Source organism: Hippoglossus stenolepis, chromosome 14 (assembly GCF_022539355.2).
Source record: "Hippoglossus stenolepis isolate QCI-W04-F060 chromosome 14, HSTE1.2, whole genome shotgun sequence".
Classification (NCBI taxonomy): domain Eukaryota; kingdom Metazoa; phylum Chordata; class Actinopteri; order Pleuronectiformes; family Pleuronectidae; genus Hippoglossus; species Hippoglossus stenolepis.
In genome coordinates this window covers 569691-591643 of record NC_061496.1, presented here as the reverse complement: position 1 = coordinate 591643, position 21953 = coordinate 569691, and the positions used below count along the sequence as shown (strand labels likewise).

At 42.0% G+C, this 21953-nt stretch overlaps 3 protein-coding genes and 1 long non-coding RNA gene across 9 annotated transcripts in view; 2 read left to right on the top strand and 2 right to left on the bottom strand.

Moving 5' to 3' along the window:
- Positions 1–21953, bottom strand: part of LOC118121592 (receptor expression-enhancing protein 6) — a 719670-nt gene that overhangs the window by 140892 nt on the left and 556825 nt on the right. The window lies entirely within an intron of this gene.
- Positions 2112–3638, top strand: LOC124851114. The gene is made up of 3 exons (XR_004698276.1): positions 2112–2203; positions 2405–2446; positions 3598–3638. It is a non-coding gene; the product is annotated as an uncharacterized LOC124851114 (long non-coding RNA).
- On the top strand, positions 6396–7509 carry LOC118121111 (cocaine- and amphetamine-regulated transcript protein). The gene is made up of 3 exons (XM_047342920.1): positions 6396–6743; positions 7058–7141; positions 7353–7509. Exons 1-3 carry the CDS (start codon positions 6612–6614, stop codon positions 7458–7460), a joined length of 324 nt encoding a protein of 107 aa, XP_047198876.1. The 5' UTR covers positions 6396–6611; the 3' UTR covers positions 7461–7509.
- On the bottom strand, positions 7920–18210 carry si:ch211-1a19.3. The gene is made up of 5 exons (XM_035176964.2): positions 17775–18210; positions 14002–14098; positions 10927–11080; positions 10598–10749; positions 7920–10244 (listed from the first exon to the last, which is right to left on the bottom strand). Coding segments are annotated over exons 1-5 (732 nt in total). The 5' UTR covers positions 18102–18210; the 3' UTR covers positions 7920–10242.

Sequence of the window (21953 nt, the reverse complement as noted above, 5' to 3'; positions counted from 1 at the left end):
ACAAACCGTAGAACTATATTTAATCAAAGTGTTAAACCGTTTAAAATTGTAATGATTGAATGTTTCCTTAATTAAATCTTTCAGCTGCTGGTGGATTTCTTTGTGCTCTTGTTGCGCCTCCTGCTGGTCGTGGTTACGTCCTACAGGAGAAAGATTTTTTTCTCTTTTGATATTTTATGACGTTCATTTTAATTCGTCGTCGTTTGTTTAAAAAAATTACTTGTACGAATGTTTCACTTTTTCAATTAATCTGTTTATGGTCTTCACGTTTTATTTGTTCTTCCAACTGATGAATGAAGGAACTGATCGATTCATTGATTTGATGATTGTTTCTTTGTGTGTGTGTGTGTGTGTGTGTGTGTGTGTGTTAAACCAGCTCTAATCGCACAATGTGTCAATAACATGAACATTTAAAAGCTTTTATTTGTGTAAATATCAAGTTTCTGTGTCTCTGCAGATTCAAGTTTCTAAGTTGTTGCAGCTTTGACTGGAATTGAAGAATAATTTGACTGTTTGTGTTGAATCTGATCATAAATTGATGAAAACAGAAACAACTTTAAATCTGACACAATTTAAATTTAGAAAACATGATTTAGAAGAAATCCAACTTGGATGTGATTGACTCAGTCACTGAATGAAAAGTTCTTCATCATGAGCAGATTCAAGATGAAGAGAAAGTTGAATGTGACAGAAACCTGACGAACAAAGACAGGATCAGAGGCTTGATCACAGGGCTCAGGATCAGCCAATCACAGCTGCTGCTGTTGACACGTGATAATCTGCAGTTTTGATCAGATCAATGTGTGAAAGTACCGTCACATGACGTCATTGGTTTCATCGATCGTTCATTTGTTAAAGTTCAGAACAAAAGAAAGATTCAAGATCATCAGAGTTTTAATGAATACAAATAAAAAACGGTCATGAGACAGAAACTTAGTCTGAAACAGATTCTTCAGAAGGTTTTATTCAGTTTGAGATGTTTCAAATCAAATGTAAAGTTTAAACTTCAGCTTTGAATGTGTAAATATTAAGTTTGTGTGTCTTTGCAGGATAAAGTAGTTTTAACGTTTTTGTAATTTAAACAAATAAATGTAAGATTAATGTGACAATTCAGAGAAAACAATCAAAGTTTAAGGGATTTTAACTTTGTGACATGTGTTAAATATTGGCTGTAAAATCAAGGTTCATGTTAAAAAACTAAATTAACGAAATACAAAATTAAATAGATTTTTTAAGTAAAATGATTTTCTTAAGTTAAACTGAGTCTTAACTGGTTATAACTTAAAGATTTTTTTGAAAGAATAAAATTAAAGTTTTGAACAAAAGTTTACTACAAAGGTTTGAGGTACTTTTCATCTGGTTGGTCATTAAAAGAACATTTTTGATTAATTTAAAGGAATAAAATAAAGGTTTTTGAATTTAATGTTGATGTTAAAGTAAAAGATTAGTGTGTTTAACATGTGTTAAACTGAAGTTTAACTGTTTAAACTCACTAATTAAGGTCACAATACACACATATCAGCTGTGTGTGTGTGTGTGTGTGTGTGTGTGTGTGTGTGTGTGTGTGTGTGTGTGTGTTGTGTGTGTGTGCCTGCTGTTTCCTCCTCCTCAGTCTGCACTGGTTCCTGTTCTCAGCTTCGTTTCCATCTCATGTTTTTCTTTCTCCTCAGCTTCATTTTCTCTGAATCCACAGTTTGACTCATCAACAGTCGTCAGTTGATCAACATCATGTTTGTCTTTAAGTCTCCATCAGATTTATTTGATTCAAATAAAACAACAAATGTGAAACAAGTTAGTAAAGTGTTGGTCACAGCAGAAACAAAAGAAATCTACATATTTATATTTTCACACTGACATTTTCCCCTCCTTTTTTATTGCCTGTATCTAAAGTGACTTAAAAAAGACAGAAAGACAAATGTTTACCTGATATAATGTAAATTATATCAATTACATAATGTATATTAAGTATACATACATATACTACATAAGTATTAGATATATAGTTATCTAAAATAAACAATTTATATAGAGGTTTTACTGACGTCACGTTGAAGGACAAAACCAATATTTTGAAAGGTTTCATGTTAACATCTTTATTTTGAAAGGTCGGACCGGAAGCTAAGAGGTCACACCAGGTGCAGTTATGGCGGGTAAATGTTGTAAAATGGCAGAAAAGCTCGTTAATGACGGAGCCGCCGCGCAGGTTCGGTTTGATTCTGTTACTCAACCCGATCAACAGCTAACAACCGAGCTAACAACCGAGCTAACAACCGAGTTAGCGCTGCTAGCGGCTAGTTACCGAGCCGGTTACTAACCCGTTACTATGGTTACTGGCCGTTAGTCTCAGCTGACCGAGGGGAGGTCGCTAACATTAGCGGCTAACTGTAAGTGTCTCCCCCTACAGGTGAGCTCCGTCTCTGCAGCTGAGGAAGAAGACATTTCACAGGTTTGTTTTGAAAACGTGTTTAAATGTTAAACAGGAAATAAAAGAACATGAAACACAACTTTATATCTTTATACAGATTTGTATTTTAAATCAGTTATACCAAACTGATGCTTGAACCTAAATATTATACTTATGATTGATTTACTGCTAATTAAACAGAAATTACTGTGGTGTAGCTGTAACTAAAGCAGTAATTTATATGTACTATTTAATATTTACTATTTAATATCAAGTTTTTACTGCCACAGGCCAACTTTACTTAATCAGCTCATTTTATTCCTGTTACTTTACAGTATTTTGGACCGTTTTATATCTTTATTGTATTCTGTTGTGTGCCATGTACCAGTGAAAGATAAATTCCCATTACTTTCTGCATTATTGATAATACAGTTTTAAATCTTGAATCGTACCTGTAACTCCCGGTTCCACCCGGGAGAGAACTCCTTTCAGAACTAGTATTTAAATCAGTTTGCTATTCAAGTGGAATGAAGTTGAATTACAGGTGAAGTTGGTTTCAGGTTGGCTACGGGTCATCAGTGACTTCCTGTTTCAACGTGATCTAGCTACTGATTTAATGGTTTCCATGTCATGTGACCCACCAAACTAATGCTATTTAGCACAATTAGGTAGATTTGTATTCCTCCACACAGGAGATACCCAGTGACCAGAGACACTTTGACTTCAGGTTGTCCCTCTGTCCGTCTTATTCTGGTGAACACAGCATCTCAAGAGCACTTACAGGGAATTTCTGCAGGTTTGGTACAAACATTGGACTCAAAGATGAACAGTTAAGATTTTGGAGGTCAAGAGTCACAGAGAGAAAAACAACCACAGGGAGGTCATTCTAGTGTAATGAAATGTGGTGGATCTGTTTAGTTTGGTCACTGCAGAACATGTGTGATGATATTTGTGGACGGTGTTTCTCTAGGACGGAGAAGTGTGTGTGTGTGTGTGTGTGTGTGTGTGTGTGTGTGTGTGTGTGTGTGTGTGTGTGTGTGTGTGTGTGTGTGTGTGTGTGTGTGTGTGTGTGTGTGTGTGAGTGTGTGTGTGTGTGTGTGTGTGTGTGTGTGTGTGCTCAGCAGCGTTTCAGGTCGCCCTCCAAAGACTGAGGTAAGAATATAATAATAAGTCAGATGTTTGTGTTCTTCCAGTTTCACGTCCGTCACGTGTTAGAAACCTCGTCAACACGTCCACTCGCTCTCTGGGAACATTTCACCTGGAGGCTGCAGGAAAACGTCCAGAGCAAATGACTCAGACATTTGTTCTCACAGACCGAACATGTCAGGAGCATTTGAGGAGCATGTCAGTTAAGAACAGCTTTAGTGATTGTAGTGGAAACTGTTTGGAGAACCCTCAGGACTGTTGATGAGCTCTGATGTTAACGTTTGTACAAGTTGATAAATCCCTCCAGGCTCGGGTCATTTTCACTGATTGATTTATCATATTAAGAATCATTATTCTACACATCCGAAAAACAAGTGTCTATAATTTGATGTGTCCAAGCAGTTTGCAGTTGGTTGTAATTCATATATTCTCTACTGGTTTCATACATGTGGAGCAGACAATAAATATCACATTGTGGTTTTATTTATTTTATTTTATATTTATTATTTTATTTGGTCTCGTGACAAAAGATTGAGCGTTTATTTGTTTATTTTAGTTTGTTTGTTTTACTTCCTGCTTTAGAGCCAGAGAGCATTATGGGAGAAGAAGCAGCTGGGACGTCCATCCTTTATTCACAGTTTACGTGCACATTGTTTCTTTTGTATATTTTAAAGATGATTTTCTTTGTTCTTAGTTTATTGTTTTCATGGAAACGCTGAATCAGCAGAACGGTTTTGTTCAGAGAAGTTTGTGTATGAAGCTGTTTTTTGTTTCTGTTCAGTTTCAGTGATGGACGATAAATAGCTGGAAACTCTGATTTATTTTGTTATTAAAAACGGGTGAAAGACTGTTTGTGCTTCTCATCTTCATCTTTGTGTCACCGTGAATTAACAGTGATCACAGACAGATTCTAAAGAGGATATTTAAACATGTAACGTTCTGCCACTAGGGGTCTCTATCAGTACAAGAACAACACAGACTGTAAATATCAGGCCTCCACTTCCTCCAGAGATGAAGCGTAAATATCTCCGATACAAACGCTGCCATCCTGTGGTGAGGACGTCTTTTGCAGTCAGACTCTGCTTCAGCTGCAGGATTGTTTTGAGGATGTTTCTGAACCCCAGGACCTGGTGGAGTCAACTGCATCAAATACTGGGCTGACATTGTCACTGTTGACAAGTGTCTACGAGTGAATCCCATCCAGAAACCATGGTTGACCGAAGATGCTCAGATCCTGCTGGAGAGAGACGGCAGGTTCGGGTCGGGCGATGGAGGCTGGACACTGCTGAACCTGAGAAGAGGCAAAGAGCGTACAAGAGAAACAACGAGGACCAGCAGAGCTCAGCACATCATTAACAACACCCCCTCACAGCTGCTGATGGGGACCCTGAAGGGGTCGCACGTTGAGGTCCTGGGACCTGAGGCAGGATCATGTGATCAGTCAGCCTCCAGTGAAGGAGGGCGGTGAGCCCGAGGGAAGCCACTGGGCCCGAGGTGTCTGGGAGGGAACTGGAAGAAGGTGCAGACCATCGGCCTCAATGACTCGTCCAGTGGAGCTCAGGTCTAATGGAGAAGAAGGGAGGAGTTACTGTTGGTAGGTGAGGAGACAAATCTGACTCCAAACCTGCTGGATGAGAGACTTCCTGTCTGGCCCCCCCGCCTCTAAGTTCACAGATACAACAGAGCAGCTGATTCAATCCAGTAAAAACACTGAATACAGCAGCTTCATGTTAAATATCAGCACACAGGTCTGAGAAGTGTGTGTGTGTGTGTGTGGACCTGAATATTAAATGATATGTTGACTTGGTCAGAGACAGAGGTCTCACTATGAGCAGGATATGAAATGTGTGGTTTGACGTAAACGTGTCCCCTGAATTAATCTGCAGAGTCACTGCTCCTCAGGATCAAACTGGTTTTTAGACATTTCAACAGGAATCTGTCACTTTAGGTCTCAGCAGCTTCCTGGAGCAGATCATGGTGATTGATTATTAGAGACAGATGTGGTGATTGATAATTAGAGACAGATGTGGTGATTGATTATTAGAGACAGATGTGGTGATTGATTATTAGAGACAGATGTGGTGATTGATTATTAGAGACAGATGTGGTGATTGATTATTAGAGACCGATGTGGTGATTGATTATTAGAGACAGATGTGGTGATTGATTATTAGAGACAGATGTGATGATTGATTATTAGAGACCGATGTGGTGATTGATTATTAGAGACAGATGTGATGATTGATTATTAGAGACAGATGTGGTGATTGATTATTAGAGACAGATGTGGTGATTGATTATTAGAGACAGATGTGATGATTGATTATTAGAGACAGATGTGATGATTGATTATTAGAGACAGATGTGGTGATTGATTATTAGAGACAGATGTGATGATTGATTATTAGAGACAGATGTGGTGATTGATAATTAGAGACAGATGTGGTGATTGATTATTAGAGACCGATGTGGTGATTGATAATTAGAGACAGATGTGGTGATTGATTATTAGAGACAGATGTGGTGATTGATTATTAGAGACAGATGTGGTGATTGATTATTAGAGACAGATGTGGTGATTGATTATTAGAGACAGATGTGGTGATTGATTATTAGAGACAGATGTGATGATTGATTATTAGAGACAGATGTGGTGATTGATTATTAGAGACAGATGTGGTGATTGATTATTAGAGACAGATGTGGTGATTGATTATTAGAGACCGATGTGGTGATTGATTATTAGAGGCAGATGAGATGAGTCATTGATGCAGAATCACTGACTTCACATCTTAAAGGTTTAAAATATTCTTCCTGTGATTGTGTGAAGCTGCAGAAACAAACTTTAAACACAGATGTTCGTCACGTCCTGTTGAAGGAGCAGATGTTCTGCTGACCTCGGACCTGAGGTGAGTCGTCTCATCACACTGAACAAACACAGTGACGACAGAGCTGCTCACGTATATACCCTCAATTCTGACTCTGCCTCAGTATCCAGAGGACGGTCTGACGTGTCCAACGTCCCTCAGCGTCCTCCACCCGGTCCGAGTCCACCAGCACTATGGTCAGCGGCAGGATGCTGCTGCTAAGCGCCTCCTGCTGGCTGCTGGTTTTTGTAGGGAGCTGTGAGGAGCGGAGAGAGGAGCGACCACATGAGGATGACGCCGCCAAGATACAGGAGGAGAAAGAACTGGTGAGTTAGAACTTAATGTCTCACATTTATCCACAGAGCTGATCATTATGGATTTTTTTAAGGGACAGTACTGATATATATATATATATATATATATTCTGTAAAATAAAAGTTTTCATAGCAACACTGATTATTGGCCAACTGATTTGTTGGTCGGACTCTATTTCTCAGCACCTCAGTCATTAAAGAACATCTGTAGATAATTTTAGGAGCAGGTGAAGATAAAGAGTCTGAATCAAATCAGACTCACTTTGTTTTGACTTAAATCTGTTGAAATGTTTGTTTTCAGAATCAAATTTCAGTTTGGTCCACAGATTGAAGCTCTACAGGAAGTTCTGGAGAAGTTAAAGAGCAAACAGCTGCCGTCGACGGAGAAGAAACTCGGCTGGCTTCCTTCAGTGAGAACCTTTTGTTTCTTATATGACCACGTGAAGGAAATTAAAGGTTCAGTTCACTCAAATTCAAACGTTGTCAGAAATGACAATTTATTCAACAGGAACAAACTTAAATACAAATCTTTATCTTCCCTCTGTGGAAAGTTTCTACAGACATGATTTAGATGTCAATGTTGTCACAGATGGAGACTGATTGTGTGTGTTTGTGTGTCAGTGTGATGCAGGCGAGCAGTGTGCGCTGCGTAAAGGCTCGAGGATCGGGAAGCTGTGTGGATGTCCCAGAGAAACCATCTGTAACTTCAATGTCCTCAAATGTCTGTAGAGTCCAAACTCAAACTTCCTTCAAAATAAAGGCAGGTTTTTAAAAACTCCACTTGTCTTTATGTTTTTGTTCTTTTACTGTGGAAGTGTTCTGCTGCTGCAGTGACGACACACACACAGAATTCTTCATGTTTTCAAAGTGTCCTAATGAATATTGGAGATAAACTCTGGTTTTTAATAACTTCAGAGTGTTTTTAACTGATCTCAGTTCAGCTTCACTCTTCAGCTGCAGCTGGTTGTGACAGTTGAAGCTGACTCTCAGTCAGTTCTTCTCACAGGAGATGGAACCCACTCAGCAGAGTCACAGAGAACAGACGTTCAGGGAGAGAAGGAGGAAACTTTCTCATGTTCACACTAAACATCAGACTCACTTTCATCAAACTGATGATTTGAGGTAGAAACGTTTAAATAAAGTTGAATTGTATCAGGTTCGTGAAATGTAGCAAAGAAAACACTCAACTTTAACAAACTCCTCAGGTTTATTCATATGAATGACATCAATCCCCCAAACAAAGTATATTCCAAACCAGCATCAGATAAAATAAAAAAGCTTCTAAAAGTGGAGTCATTCTTCAGCTGCAGTGACGAAGCTTCAAGCTGCGAGTTTTTCATTTGTTAAACAGAAACAAAGAAAAATCTAAATTCCTTTCACACTCATTGTTCTGATGTGAATCAGCTGGTCATTGACGATCGATCGGGATCAGGAGAGCTGAGTGTGACGGCAGCTTCCTGTTCGTCTCCACAGACTCAGCAGCTGTGAACCGGGTTTTAATGTTTAGAAATCCTCCATCAGGTTTTAGATTCACTTCATCACAGATGTCATCATCACAAGTTCCTCATAGCAACGTCAAGTTTGATTCAACGTCGCTCTGTAGCCGACTCATACGTCACTTAACTGTTTAAATTCATCCTCATGTCGACTCTGATCAATAGTTATTGATTATTGATCGATTCGCCACCTCTGCTCTCAGGTGTCAAAATGATCATCTCTGCTGATCAGGACACGACTCTTCTTGACTTCTGACCCTTCCCACAGCCGCCAATCAAAATCTTCTGTTCCAAGTCTCAACCCACCGTGACGTCACCTGTTGGTTTGTCAGCTGCTGCTCTGAAGCCTCAGTTTGACATTGTGTTCAGCGCCATCTTGGTTTGCTGAAACCAGAAGTAACCATATGTTGAGGAGCGGGGGTGGAGCCTGACTGAGAGCTGGAAGACACGCCCACCTGTGCCTGCACCCATTGGGGTACATCTGTAAACTATCTGTCCCCAAATAAATATTTATTTCACAGGATGAAGCTATTTAAAGTATTAAAGTATGTGAGGTTCTCCTCCGCTAACAGTCCCAGTACATCAGTATCAGTAAGTGGAGCAGATGCAGTCTGTGGTACTGGGAGCACTTTACGGGTCAGGCTGGTTCTGTTGGGCTCCAGCAGCTGACAGAGGTTCATCCTCTGAGGAGAATCTAGATCTTTCAGAAGCTCATCAGAGGAGCTCCACAGATCCTCTAAGAACATGATGTCATGGTTCAAAGGAAGGGATTGGTCAGTGGGCGGAGCTTCATACTGTTTGATCTCTTATCTCCAACTTAACCTGGAGCAGTTTAGCTGCTCAGCGTAAGTTACCGTGGTGATTTACCCTGACAACAAGTGAACGAGCTTCATAGAACTGAAAACTATGAATTAAACCTGAAGTTAACTTGATAACAACAAATCCTGCTTCTTAGTTCAGAGCTCTGGAAACACATGTCATATGACCATTCATTGGTCATGTGATGTAAACAGGAAGTAGATGGTCTCCTCTGCAGTTGGTTGCTTAGTAACAGAAACTCCTGAAGGAGGAGCAGTGAAGGTGAAGAGTCAGAGCAGGGACGACGAGGTGGAACTGTTACTGACAGGAAGTGTTAGCGACGCTTTGTGTTCACCGCTGGTCGTCGAGTCATGTGACTGATGAGAACCAATCAGGAAGAGAACGTGGGCGTCATCGTTTAAGTGGCACTGACAGGCAGAATATCAATGATATGTAAAACACTTCACCTGTGATGGATTAATAATGACAAGCGTTAATTGCCGAAATGTAATTAAGAAACTTGACTCGTAGTTTCCCTCCACAGGACCCGAGGATGGAGACGATATGTTACTGAACATTGTGAATGAACTTGATGATTGACAGTAAGGATCTGAAGTTGTTTAAAAACTGATGCAGGACTGAACAGACTAAAGCAGAAGAAGCCAGCAGGAAGTAGAAACCAGCAGCAGGAAGTAGAAACCAGCTGCAAGAAGTGGAAACCAGCTGCAAGAAGTGGAAACCTGAACCAGGAAGTGGAAACCAGCAGCAGGAAGTGGAAGCCAGCTGCAAGAAGTGGAAACCTGCACCAGAAGTGGAAACCAGCAGCAGGAAGTAGAAACCAGCAGCAGGAAGTGTATACCAGCAGCAGGAAGTGCAAACCAGCAGCAGGAAGTAGAAACCAGCAGCAGGAAGTAGAAAACAGCAGCGGGACGTGGAAAACAGCAGCAGGAAGTGGAAACCAGCAGCAGGAAATAGAAAACAGCAGTGGGATGTGGAAATCGTGATCTCTGAAACGTTAATAATTCATTAACGGTCAGTGAACGTCTCAGCTTTTCCACTTAAAGCAAAGTTTGTGTCCAATCAGCGTGATGTCAGCGTTTCCATAGCAATCTGTTTGTTGTGTAGACAGGAAGTTTGTACAGCAGTCATTAGGTTTGTCCAGGCTCCGCCCCCTTTTTTCCTGGACCACAGTACTCTCAGACTCAGAAACGCAGAGCTCCTGAAAACACACACACACGCACACAGACACACACAGACACACACACACACAGACACGCACACACACACAGTTTAATACAACTCAGTTACAGTGAGATCGTGTTTTAATGAAGCGTCTGCATCAATCATCTGTTCCTTTGTTTACTGAACTTACTGAATTTCCCAGAATGCATTGTGACTCTGACAGATGTACCTGACGTGAATCCCGTCTTTAAACGCCTCAGATTTAAGGCATCATGATGCGTTTGGGTGCAGCTGTTTGTTTGAGCTCTCTGGGATTCCTGTGGTTTTCATTTCATCTTGATGTGATTCAGATTCATGTGTGAGTGATTATCAGACTGTTGTGACACTCACAGGTTATCAGATGCAGAGCGAAGTAGAGGAGCAGCGTCAGCGCCGGAATACCAGCGAGGGGGGGGGCAGCGGACTTCTTGTCAGAGGAGGCCTGGTTCTTCTCTGGTGTCGTCTGCTGAGGAGGCTGAGAGTCACCAGCTTTACACTTGTGACTAGAGAGAGAGAGAGAGAGAGAGAGTCAGCCTCACCTGAGCTGTGAGTCACTGTCCAATCACAGAGCTGAAGAATTAAACTGCTGAGTCTGACTCTCTCACTTTGAGTCCCAACATAAACCTGACTCAACCTCTGTTCCATGATCAAACAGCGTGTGGCGCTGTGGCTTCACTCACAGCTGTTTCTGCAGGTACTGCTGGTTGGACTCGCAGGCTTTGGTCTGGATCTGAGCTGCCGCCATCTGACTCTGAGCGGCGTCCTTCAGACTGAAGCATGACTCGGTCTGATGAGAAGTCTGAGTCAGGTTCTGCTGCAGGGCGTCGATGTGATCTGAAAAACACACAGAGGCCTCAACATCTGGACCCAGCTGCAGGATAGAGATACTGAACATCTGGACCCAGCTGCAGGTTACAGCCACTGAACATCTGGACCTAGCTGCAGGTTACAGTCACTGAACATCTGGACCCAGCTGCAGAATAGAGATACTGAACATCTGGACCCAGCTGCAGGTTACAGTCACTGAACATCTGGACCCAGCTGCAGAATAGAGATACTGAACATCTGGACCCAGCTGCAGGTTACAGCCACTGAACATCTGGACCTAGCTGCAGGATACAGTCACTGAACATCTGGACCCAGCTGCAGGTTACAGCCACTGAACATCTGGACCTAGCTGCAAGTTACAGTCACTGAACATCTGGACCCAGCTGCAGAATAGAGATACTGAACATCTGGACCCAGCTGCAGGTTACAGCCACTGAACATCTGGACCCAGCTGCAGGTTACAGCCACTGAACATCTGGACCCAGCTGCAGGTTACAGACAATGCAGGTTACAGGTAGTGATTACAAACGTCTGAACTGATAATCATGATTTTATTTTTATTTTGAATTTGCTGCAGGAACGTTTCTACCTTGAGATTCGATTCATCACTAAATTAAAGTGACACCTGAGAAACAGCAGATAAAACATCTGTAAGTGAGCTTCAGATTGTTTAACAGTGAAGAACTGACTCAGATCCTCCAGTTGAAGTGACTCACATTGTCCACTGTTTACATCCTGGCATAGCAACAGTAACAAAGGACAGGGGGTCAGCACCTTGTGCTGCAGGGGCACCCTGCAGAACCCTGGGGCACCACGCCCTGTCCTGCAGAACCCTGGGGCACCACGCCCTGTCCTGCAGAACCCTGGGGCACCACGCCCTGTCCTGCAGAACCCTGGGGCACCACGCCCTGTCCTGCAGAACCCTGGGGCACCACGCCCTGTTCTGCAGAACCCTGGGGCACCACGCCCTGTTCTGCAGAACCCTGGGGCACCACGCCCTGTTCTGCAGAACCCTGGGGCACCACGGCCTGTTCTGCAGAACAGGCTGTGAACAGGCTGCAGCTGCTTTAACTTATAAGGACTCAGTGTTATCAGTGAGATATGTGAGGAATGAACTCAGCTGCCAGCATCAACCTCTTCTCCTCCTCGGCTGCTTCATGAGCTGATTCTGGATCAGATTCTGGATCAGATTCAACCAAAAACAAAACATTCTGCATCTGAAGCAGAATCCACAGAACCATCGTACTGTCGACTTTTATTAGAACCAGTGAAGAGCTGAGCTTCAGCTTCTGAGAACGATTTAACTTCCACAAAAACAAACTGATCAGTTTCTCTGATGCTTCACGGCTCAAATCAAACAGATTTTAAAATGTTACTGTGTTTTAGTGATAAAGTAACTAAAATATCTTCTTTGTTTCTATTTTGTGTTTCTATCTGCAGAGAAGAGCAGTTTGTAGAAACCCTCAGGTTTAGAAACAGTGCCTCTGTGTTTCTAAAGTTCCCTTCGGGTCTCAAACTTCTCCTTAAGTTGAATCTCTGCTGAATATTTCCTCTGTTTCAAAGTTTTTTGTTTGCAGACAGACGAGTTCACACTAAACTTTCATATCTGCTTCAAACAGGATCCAATCGTTTCCCTCCCACTGTTCGCAGCAGGAAGTCACCTTGATTAAAGCGGCGGCCCACTTCCCCTCAGGCCGCTGCTCCGGCTGCTGCTGGACGATTTGATCAAAACGGAAAAAACCTATTTTCCTTAACAAAGAGCCTTAATTCAACGAACACTGTAAAAAAACAAAACCAACCAACAGCTCATATCTTCCCTGAAAGACTTCAATGGAAAAAAGGATTTGGTTTTTTAATAAGAGACTAAATTCAGCAGATTGTTCTCTGTGTTCAAAGACATTTTAAAATCACAGAATTCAGTCTGTGACGCCTTCGAAGTTTAGCTTGTGTGAAGTTCACAGGAACTCTGAGCTGTTAGCGTTAGCGTAGCTCTGTGACATCATCATAGGGAACTCTCTGGACACATTTTTTACTTTCAAACTTTCATTTGTAAGAAAATTGACTTTATTTTCAACTTTTTTCTTTAATTTCTTTCTTCCTGTTTCTCCTTCAGTCTCTCGTCTTTCTCTCCACCTTCTTTCTTCACTTTTGTTTCCATTTCATCCCTCTCTTCCATTGTTAATCCTGTTCTCTTTCCCTCCATCATCCCTCCTCTCCTTTGTTTTTGAATGGACTTACCCTTTCCTCTCCTCTTTTCATAAACCTTCACCATCCTTCTTTCATCATCCCTCCTTTTATTTCCGTCACTTATTTTTTCTTCCTGTTTCTTTCTTCATTTCTTTCCATCATATTTTCTTTGAGGAAAGTTTCATTATAGTTTTCATTGTTTGTTTATTAACCCTCTTTCTTTTCTTCCTTTTTTATGTTACTGTTTATTCCTGCTTTTCTTTTTGTTGTTTTCCGTGTTTCTTTTCTTCTTTTATTACTAATTTTTGTCTTATTTCTGTCCCTCATATGTTTTTCATTTGCTTTTTTCTTTCTCTTCCTTTTGACTTTTTCTTTTTCTTCATTTCTTCTTCCCTCTCTTTTCTCCCTTTTTTTACTGTTAAATCTTTCGCTCCTTTCTTCCTTCGTTCCTCCATCACATGTGGAAACGGAGGTTTTTATTTAAACTTTTAATTTGTGGTTTTAGATTTTAGATGGTTATAGATTTTTTAGATTTAGATTTAGAGACCCTTTTCTCTTTCGAACAGAACAACACTGCTGTTTGTTCTTTTTTTGAATCCGTCCAATCGTGTGTGTTTATTTACTATGACTCACAGTCGTCATGGTAACGGAAGGAGGGGATGGGGGGGTGCAGCAGTAAAGAATGCGGTTGTGGAGAAAGTCTCCTTTCATGGCAGCGATGGAGGTTTTCCTCTCGTTACCTTCCTTCAGGCCGAGCTGAGTCGTGAGGTTGGTCTCGGTCTGAAGCAGCTGCTCCACCTCGTCCTGCAGGAGGCTGATGTTCCTGTTCAGGACGACCTGCAGCACCAATCAAACACAAGCACAGAGTCTTCATCAGCATCTGGTTTAGTCTGATAGAAAAAAATCAATATCTGAAAGTCAATATCAATTATCGAACGTGTCTCATTGCATCATCGTGACGTCACGTGACATCAGGAGGCTGACACGCCCCCTAACAAGAGCAGAGGCCGATCTGACCAATCAGAGCAGACTGGGCCTTAAAGAGACAGGAGCTAAAACTAAGCGTTCACCTGCTCAGGTGTGTTCCCCCTTCATTCTGACCACACTTTATTATTACTACAACTGTATGCAGTATTTGTACTTTAGTAACGGTAACTAGAAGAGTACCCTGCTCTGACTGACCCTCAGATGAGCCGTGCCAGGCCGTGCCAGGCTGTGCCAGGACTCCTGGCGTCAGCTGTCAGAGCTGAGCTGGTGATTGAAAACAGGACGACTCCAGATCGACTTCTAGAAACATTCCTTTGGTTAGATCAGCAGCTCTTAAAGGAACAGTCCCAACAAATATCTGACGTACAGTACACTGTGTACTTCTACTGTTATAATAGTAATACTGACATCACTTCATGAAAACCTGCTGCAATATCCTAAAGAAACTCTGGAACTGTGTCTGTGACCATGAGAAGTTGATGAAGAACGAAAAAGCAGACTGAACTGAACATGAAATCAACTTTGACCTGAAAGCAGCAGCTTGGTTAAAGTGAGTCTGATGTTTAGTGTGAACATGAGAAAGTTTCCTCCTTCTCTCCCTGAACGTCTGTTCTCTGTGACTCTGTGGGTTCCATCTCCTGTGAGAAGAACTGACTGAGAGTCAGCTTCAACTGTCACAACCAGCTGCAGCTGAAGACTGAAGCTGAACTGAGATCAGTTAAAAACACTCTGAAGTTATTAACAACCAGAGTTTATCTCCAATATTCAGCAGGAAACTGTTAAAACACGAAGAATTCTGAACAGTTTGGTGGATTAGTTTCTGTTTCACACAGACTGAACAAGACGAAGTTTGTAGATGCTCCGTCTCATTAGTCGGCTCAGACTCAAACCTGCAGACACAAGTTTTGAACCTTAAACTTCCTGTTTAACTTCCTGTTTAACTTGTTTAAACTGAAACAGGATGGATGAAAAGAGGAGTGAATTCTGTCTGACGAGTCGCATGGTGTGTGTGTGTGTGTGTGTGTGTGTGTGTGCGTGTGTGTGTGTGCTGTGCCAGCTGTCCAAATACTTTTGGTCATGTGGTATTAATATTTTTATTTCTCTCCAGAAGGAAAGTTTATTTAGGAAAACAATAAATGAGACGAGTTAGAATGTGAGTCTGAGGAGCTTTGTCATGTTGAAGTGAAAAAGTTCAAGTTAAAGTAACGTGTGTCACACATCAGCTGTAAATATCACACGTGCTTCAGAAGTTTCACAGTTGAGGTGTGTCGTCACCATGGAGACGTCTCCGTCGTAGCTTCTACAACAACACGTTTTAAAAGCTGGACGGTCTTCCCAGCATGCAGCGGTGTAACGTGTGACATCAGGTGACCTGCAGGTGGAGTCTCCCACAATGCACTGGGCTGCTTTTCTGCATCTCCCCCTGTAGGTGAGACCCGTCAGTCGTCTTCCTGTCTGACACTGGAGCCGCCACCGCGACACAGGACTCTCGGTGGTGGGGGGGTGGACGCTCTTCAGTTATCACCACAACAGCTGTTCACTCAGTAAAACTCCTTTTCAGACATGAACTCTGTAAAATGTTGTCCTGACATGTTGTGTAGTGAGTGTTTGTGAAGCAGCAGCAGCAGGTTGTCGGGTCCGACTCGTTCAAACAGGAACATGTGGGAACATCCAGGCGAGGGGCGGAGCCTGTAGAGCAGCAGGGGCGGAGCCTGTAGAGCAGCAGGGGGCCGGACATGACGTATAAACTCTGCTGTGGAAAGATCAGTGTTGTTGTTTACAGCTCATCCACACCGGCGTCGGCCCTCATCACCAGAAGCTCTGGAACCTCCTCGTGTTTCCAAGTGGACGTCTTCGTCTTCTACGTGTGCGGCTCCTCTTCTTTTGTGCTCTATCAGCAGCGCCGTGAGAAATCCTGCCACATCACAACATCCATAAAGTTTTAGCGTCCTTGCAGACAGACAGACTGCAGATGTCTGACTCTGTCTCTGATACGTAGGACAACGTTTTTGTGGAGACTTGAGATCCAGCACCTGAGACAATCAGATTGATTCACTCTGTTGTGATTGGTCGACAGCTTCCAATGCACATAGGAAATGTCGGCCTCTCTCCTCACCTGGATTTGTCAGGGGGCGTGTCCGACCAGCAGACAAGGGCTCCTGGTGTCGTCATGTGAAATCACAACTTTGGGCTTTTTAACTTTGCAGAACTTTTATAAATTGAACATGTTTCCTTTAACTACCTGATTCTTTTTAAGACTTTTCAGCATCACATTCGATGACCTGCTCTCACACAGGGAATTCTGGGTATTTAACGGTCGTCTGTGAGCTGCAAAAAGAAACGTCTCCAACATTCACACACTTTCTGCTTCTATAAATAAAAGTAACGTTCGAGATCGTCCACAATCCACAGGCATGATGTGAGAGTTTCCCTCCTGAGGAGGAGGAGGAAACGCCAGAGAGGGAGGAAAAAATAAGGAGGGAGGGAAGGAAAGAGGGGTGGGGCCGAGGAGGAGGGAGAGCAAACACTCACTTTTTCCAACTCTGAGAATATGAAGCTGGAAACTAAACGGCTGCAGAGAGAAGGAGAACGAGGGAGGAGGTCGAACGAGGGAGGAGGTCAAACGAGTTCATGTGAGAACAGAAACTGAACTGATCCAGATCCAGATCATCAGTGTGACGAGGAAACGTGATGTTTCTGTCACGTGACTCGTTTTCCTGAGGTTGTGTTAAACTGGCGGTTTTGGCAAGGAGGGCGGAGCTACTCTGGTTTCTAGTTCCAGTTTAATGTTACACTGTAAAAAACAGAGGAGGTAAAAGTCCACACATCCTTTACTCCAGTTGAGGTACAGATACTTGTGTTCAAGTAAAAGTACTGATTCAACCTCTTTACTGCAGTATCAGTAAAACCTTTCCCTCTGAAGTCATTTCTATCGACTGTATCTGAGACATCTATATAGTTTAAAGATGATTTCACTGAAACCACAGAAATGTTTTGTTGCTTCATCATCAGAGATGTTGATTCTTCTCTTTCCTCCATCTTGTTTCTCTTCATCACAGAGAGATGCTCCTCTTTGATCTGCTCTGAAAGATTCACACTAAAGAATCGTCATCTCTGTGTTTGTGTCCATTTAGGTTGAAGTCTGTCTTCCTGTCGGGAAGGTGACGCTCGATGATGCAAATTAAAAATAAAACTGATGTTTCACCTCAAATAGAACAAAAGTATCGAGTGTAGAAACTATTTTAAAGTGTAGAAAAATAAAAAGTCAAAGAAAAGACAAACGAAACTAGAAGGGAAAAGAGACCAACAGCGTTTACACAGCCGTAACCATGGCAACAGTCATGCGTTTTAAAAGTAGAATGTGGCCTCAGGGACCTTTGACAACGACACAGGAAAACAAACTGTTGATTCACATTTGATTTATTTTTCTGACTCTTCTGTGGGAAAACTCACTTTAAAAATAAAAGTAAATCTGACTCAAACATGTTAAAACATCTGTGTTTTTTACAGTGTGTGTGTGACTCACGTTCTCCTGCCGACACTCTTCCAGCGAGGCGTTGGTGGCGTCCAGGCGTCCCAGCAGCAGCCGGTTGTCGGCCGTGAGGCGAGCCTGCTGCTCCCTCTCCTCCTCCACCTTCTCCTCCAGCGCCACCCGGTCCTTCCCCCACACCACCTTGGCGCCCTCCAGCTTCTCCCTGGTGTCCTGCAGCTCGACCCGACACTGAGCCGAGCTCTTCAGGTCCGGAGACGTCGCCCACACCACGATGACGACAAGGGAGACGATGGACCACAGCGCCAGCAGGGCGATGGCCACATTCTTGGCCTTCTGGGAGGACTTGGAGGGGGCCGCCATGAGGGGGAGAGCTGAGAGGGAGGAGGACGATGAAGACGATGAAGACGATGAAGACGATGAAGACGAGCTGCTGCTCTCAAACTCTCAGGATGGAGTGAGCTGGACTTTCCCTTCAGTTGAGTTCAGGAGGGAGAGGCTCCCTCAGCCACACCCCCTGCTCCACCTCCCCGTCTCCTCCCCGTCTCCTCCCCCGTCTCCTCCCCCGTCTCCTCATGTTAGTGTTGAGAGGACAAGAGAGAAATTATAACATTGTGTGTGTGTGTTATGAAGACACTTCAATACCTTTGTGAGGACATTTTGTCTGGTCCTCACTTCTTCAAAGGACTGTTTGAGGGTTAGAGTTTAGGTTTAAGTTAAATAGAGTTTAGGTTTAAGTTAAATAGAGTTTAGGTTTAAATTGGAGTTAGTGATAGAGTTTAGAGCAGTGGTCACCAACCTTTTGGAGCCCAAGATCACTTTTTAATTCCAAACGTAAGCTGAGATCTAAAACCCTGATATCTTCCAAAAAACCCACTTAGGGTCATATTTATTATATTTTTCAATTTGTGTTAAAGGCTGAATGTACAAGAAATAAATATACACAAAGAGAGGCAGTTGTGCAACTTTTTCTATTCAATGCACAATATTCAAATTAATAACAATTCATATTTACAATGGACAATATGTAGCTTCTCAGTTCCACATCATGTTCTGCAGAGGAGCTGCTACTGCAGCACAATGTTTTACATATAGGCTTTGATTTGAATATGGCCACAAATATGATTATTGCCTTGTATGAAATAAGTCCCTTCTACTCAGATAAATATCAGTACTACACAGTATGAAGCTGAGCATCTTTCGCTCCAGCAAATATTTCACAATAAAAAACCTTTTGAAACAAGGGAATGAATTCCATCAACAGAAACGCTCGAGTGCTTTTATTTTGAAAAGGCATACAGAAAGTGTTGCAACCATTTGTTTGTGACATAAATTCATCAGATAAACATTAAAACTCAGTTGAAAGATCATTTTCTCTGTTTATTCTGCTGTGAACCACAATGTTTATCTGTTTATGACACAAATGTATTTACATCACTTCCCAAACCCGTTTCAAAGTAAAAGCACTCCAGCGTTTCACCTTCTGAATCCACTCATTTGTTCCAACGGGGCTTTGATTGTTATCCACAGACCGGACGATGCTCGTCTTCAGACCGGAGAGTCCTGACATCTAGTCCTGACAACACTGACCTCAGAGCAGTGGTTCAGCTGCATCACAGCGCCCCCTGCTGACAGGTCACACACTGCAGCTCAGATCACTTAAAATATAAAACTTCATTATAGATTGATGATGATGATGATGATGATGATGGCGTCCGTCCCCATGTGTCTGATCCTCGTCTCATCTAAACTCACCAGTTGACAGACAAGCTCCTTCAAATTAAAACTTCCTGTCATCAGTCTGTGCTGAGACAAACAAACTGAACTTGATATTATTGATTATTGGTTATTTTTCTGCACTGATCGATTCAGGTGATGTTGAGTTTACAGGAAAATATCAACAGAAAGAGGAATTTATGATTTTATTAGTAAATTGAATCAAAAATCTGGTGATTCTTTAAACAATCTTTTATTTCACATGTTTATATTTTAGTTTTCAACAAACTGTATTAATACTGTTCATCAGTATAAACCCGTGTGAACAGCCTCTGTCGAACAAACAGCTCCAGACTCAGAGATACAAGAGAGAGAACACTGGACTCAAACTCAACAACAGACAAACTGACACTGTGTTGTGTTCTTGTTGTGTTAGTGTGTAGCTGCGTGTTGTTGTGTCTTGTTGTGTAGTTGTGTATCACTCAGTGGAATGTGTCTGGTTCCAGCAGTTGAATCAGTTTCCTGTTTTTCTGTTTTTCTCAGACTCAGTCAATCCACAGGAGGATCCGTTTCTGTCCCACATTAAAAACTGACTGATGCTGAAGAGACAAACTCACTGAGCAGGTAAAATCTATTACATTTATTTATTTAAAGTAAAAACAACTGATGATGAAACCTTGAATATATAAATTCATTTAAATACAGTAAATATAATCAAGACTTTAAATGAAGATGGAACAACAATATATTGTCTTTTAAAGAATAAAACGTGATTCATCATTGTGAAGATTTTTATTTAGGATGAAATCACCATCAGTTTTATTCAAGGTAGAAATACACATCAAAACAAATATAATACAAATTATAATGAAGGTTAAAGAATAAGATGATTTCTTAAAAAGATATAATTTAGATAGAAAAACTGAATTTAAATGAGATAAAATCATCCATACAAGTGACTGTATTTATATTAAAAATAAAAAGAGTGTAAACATGGTGGTTTTATTTAATCTTTGACAGAATAATAACGCCAAGATTTCATGCTGATGGATTAATCAAACACTAGAGGGCGCCATTCTAAAACCATCTCAGATCTGGTCAATTTATAGATTTGTTAAAACTGTATAAAAAAAATTATTCTAAAATAAATGTCTGAATTTAACTGGATTCAACAACAAATTAAATTGTTTATGAATAAGATATTTTTAACATCACCGTGATGACGTCATTGTCATTATCATCATCATTTGAATAAATGTTTTCATTTTCAGTTTCATCAGGATGAACTCGACGCTGACCTTCATCTTCATCATCATCATCCTGAGGTGAGACACAACAGTGTGTGCCTTTGTTTCTGTGTGTGTGTGGTTCTGTGTGTGTGTGTGTGTGTGTGTGTGTGTGTGTGTGTGTGTGTGTTTCTGTGTGTGTGGTTCTCTATGTGTGTGTGGTTCTGTGTGTGTGTGTGTGTGTGTGTGTGTGTGTGTGTGTGTGTGTGTGGTTTTCTGTGTATGTGGTTCTCTATGTGTGTGTGTGCCTTTGTTTCTGTGTGTGTGTGTGTGGTTCTGTGTGTGATGCTCTGTCTCTGTGTTCTTCAGTGGAGGAACTCAGCTGTCGGTTCTTTCTAATGAACAAACATGTGACTGTGAGGAAGATCATCATCATCATCATCATCATCACATCACTGCAGGTTTGATTCGTTTTCTAAAGCTTTGTCTGAAACACATCACTATCTATCTATAGATACGAAAGCTGCCATCTTGTGGTGATGACATCATTTACAGCCAGAGTCTGTTCAGCATTGATCGTGGGGTGGAGCTGTGGTATCGAGGTCCCGCCCATACACACCCTCGACCAATCCCGAGTCAGTCTCAGCTGTCGATCATGACGTCTGTTTTTATATCCTCAAAGAACTGATTCAAACCAAACTGATCAGAAACACTTGAACAAACATCAGAGAGATAAGAACGAGCTGAAATGACAGAAACATCTTTAAACATTTATTTAACGTCTACTTTGATTCTTTAGTTTGGTTCATGTCCCATCTGCTAACATTTGATGTTTATTACCTTTACTGCAGCCAGACACCAGGGGGCGATAGAGATGATTTAGCTTCAGTTTTGAGAACCACATTCTGTGGGTCAAACATTCTCTCAGAGTTGATCTCGTCTTCGTCCTCAGCTCCTTCCATTCAGATCTTCAGTTTCTCGCCGTCTCAGTATGCAGGACGCCACCTACTGATCTGTCTTGTCTCTGGACTGACATCACCTCTGCAGGACGTCCTGTGGTGGGTCGACGACACCGTGGTGACATCAGCTAGCACGTCTCTGTCAGAGGAGGAGGGCGGAGCCTACCGTGCCACCTCAGTGTGGGAGGTGCTGGCAGCCGACTGGAGGAGCGGGTCTGTGTTTTGTTGTGGGACGGTCCAGGAGGGACGGGTTTACAGACGGAGACTGTGTCCACATGACCGACATGGATCAGACAGTCTGGTATAATTTAAAT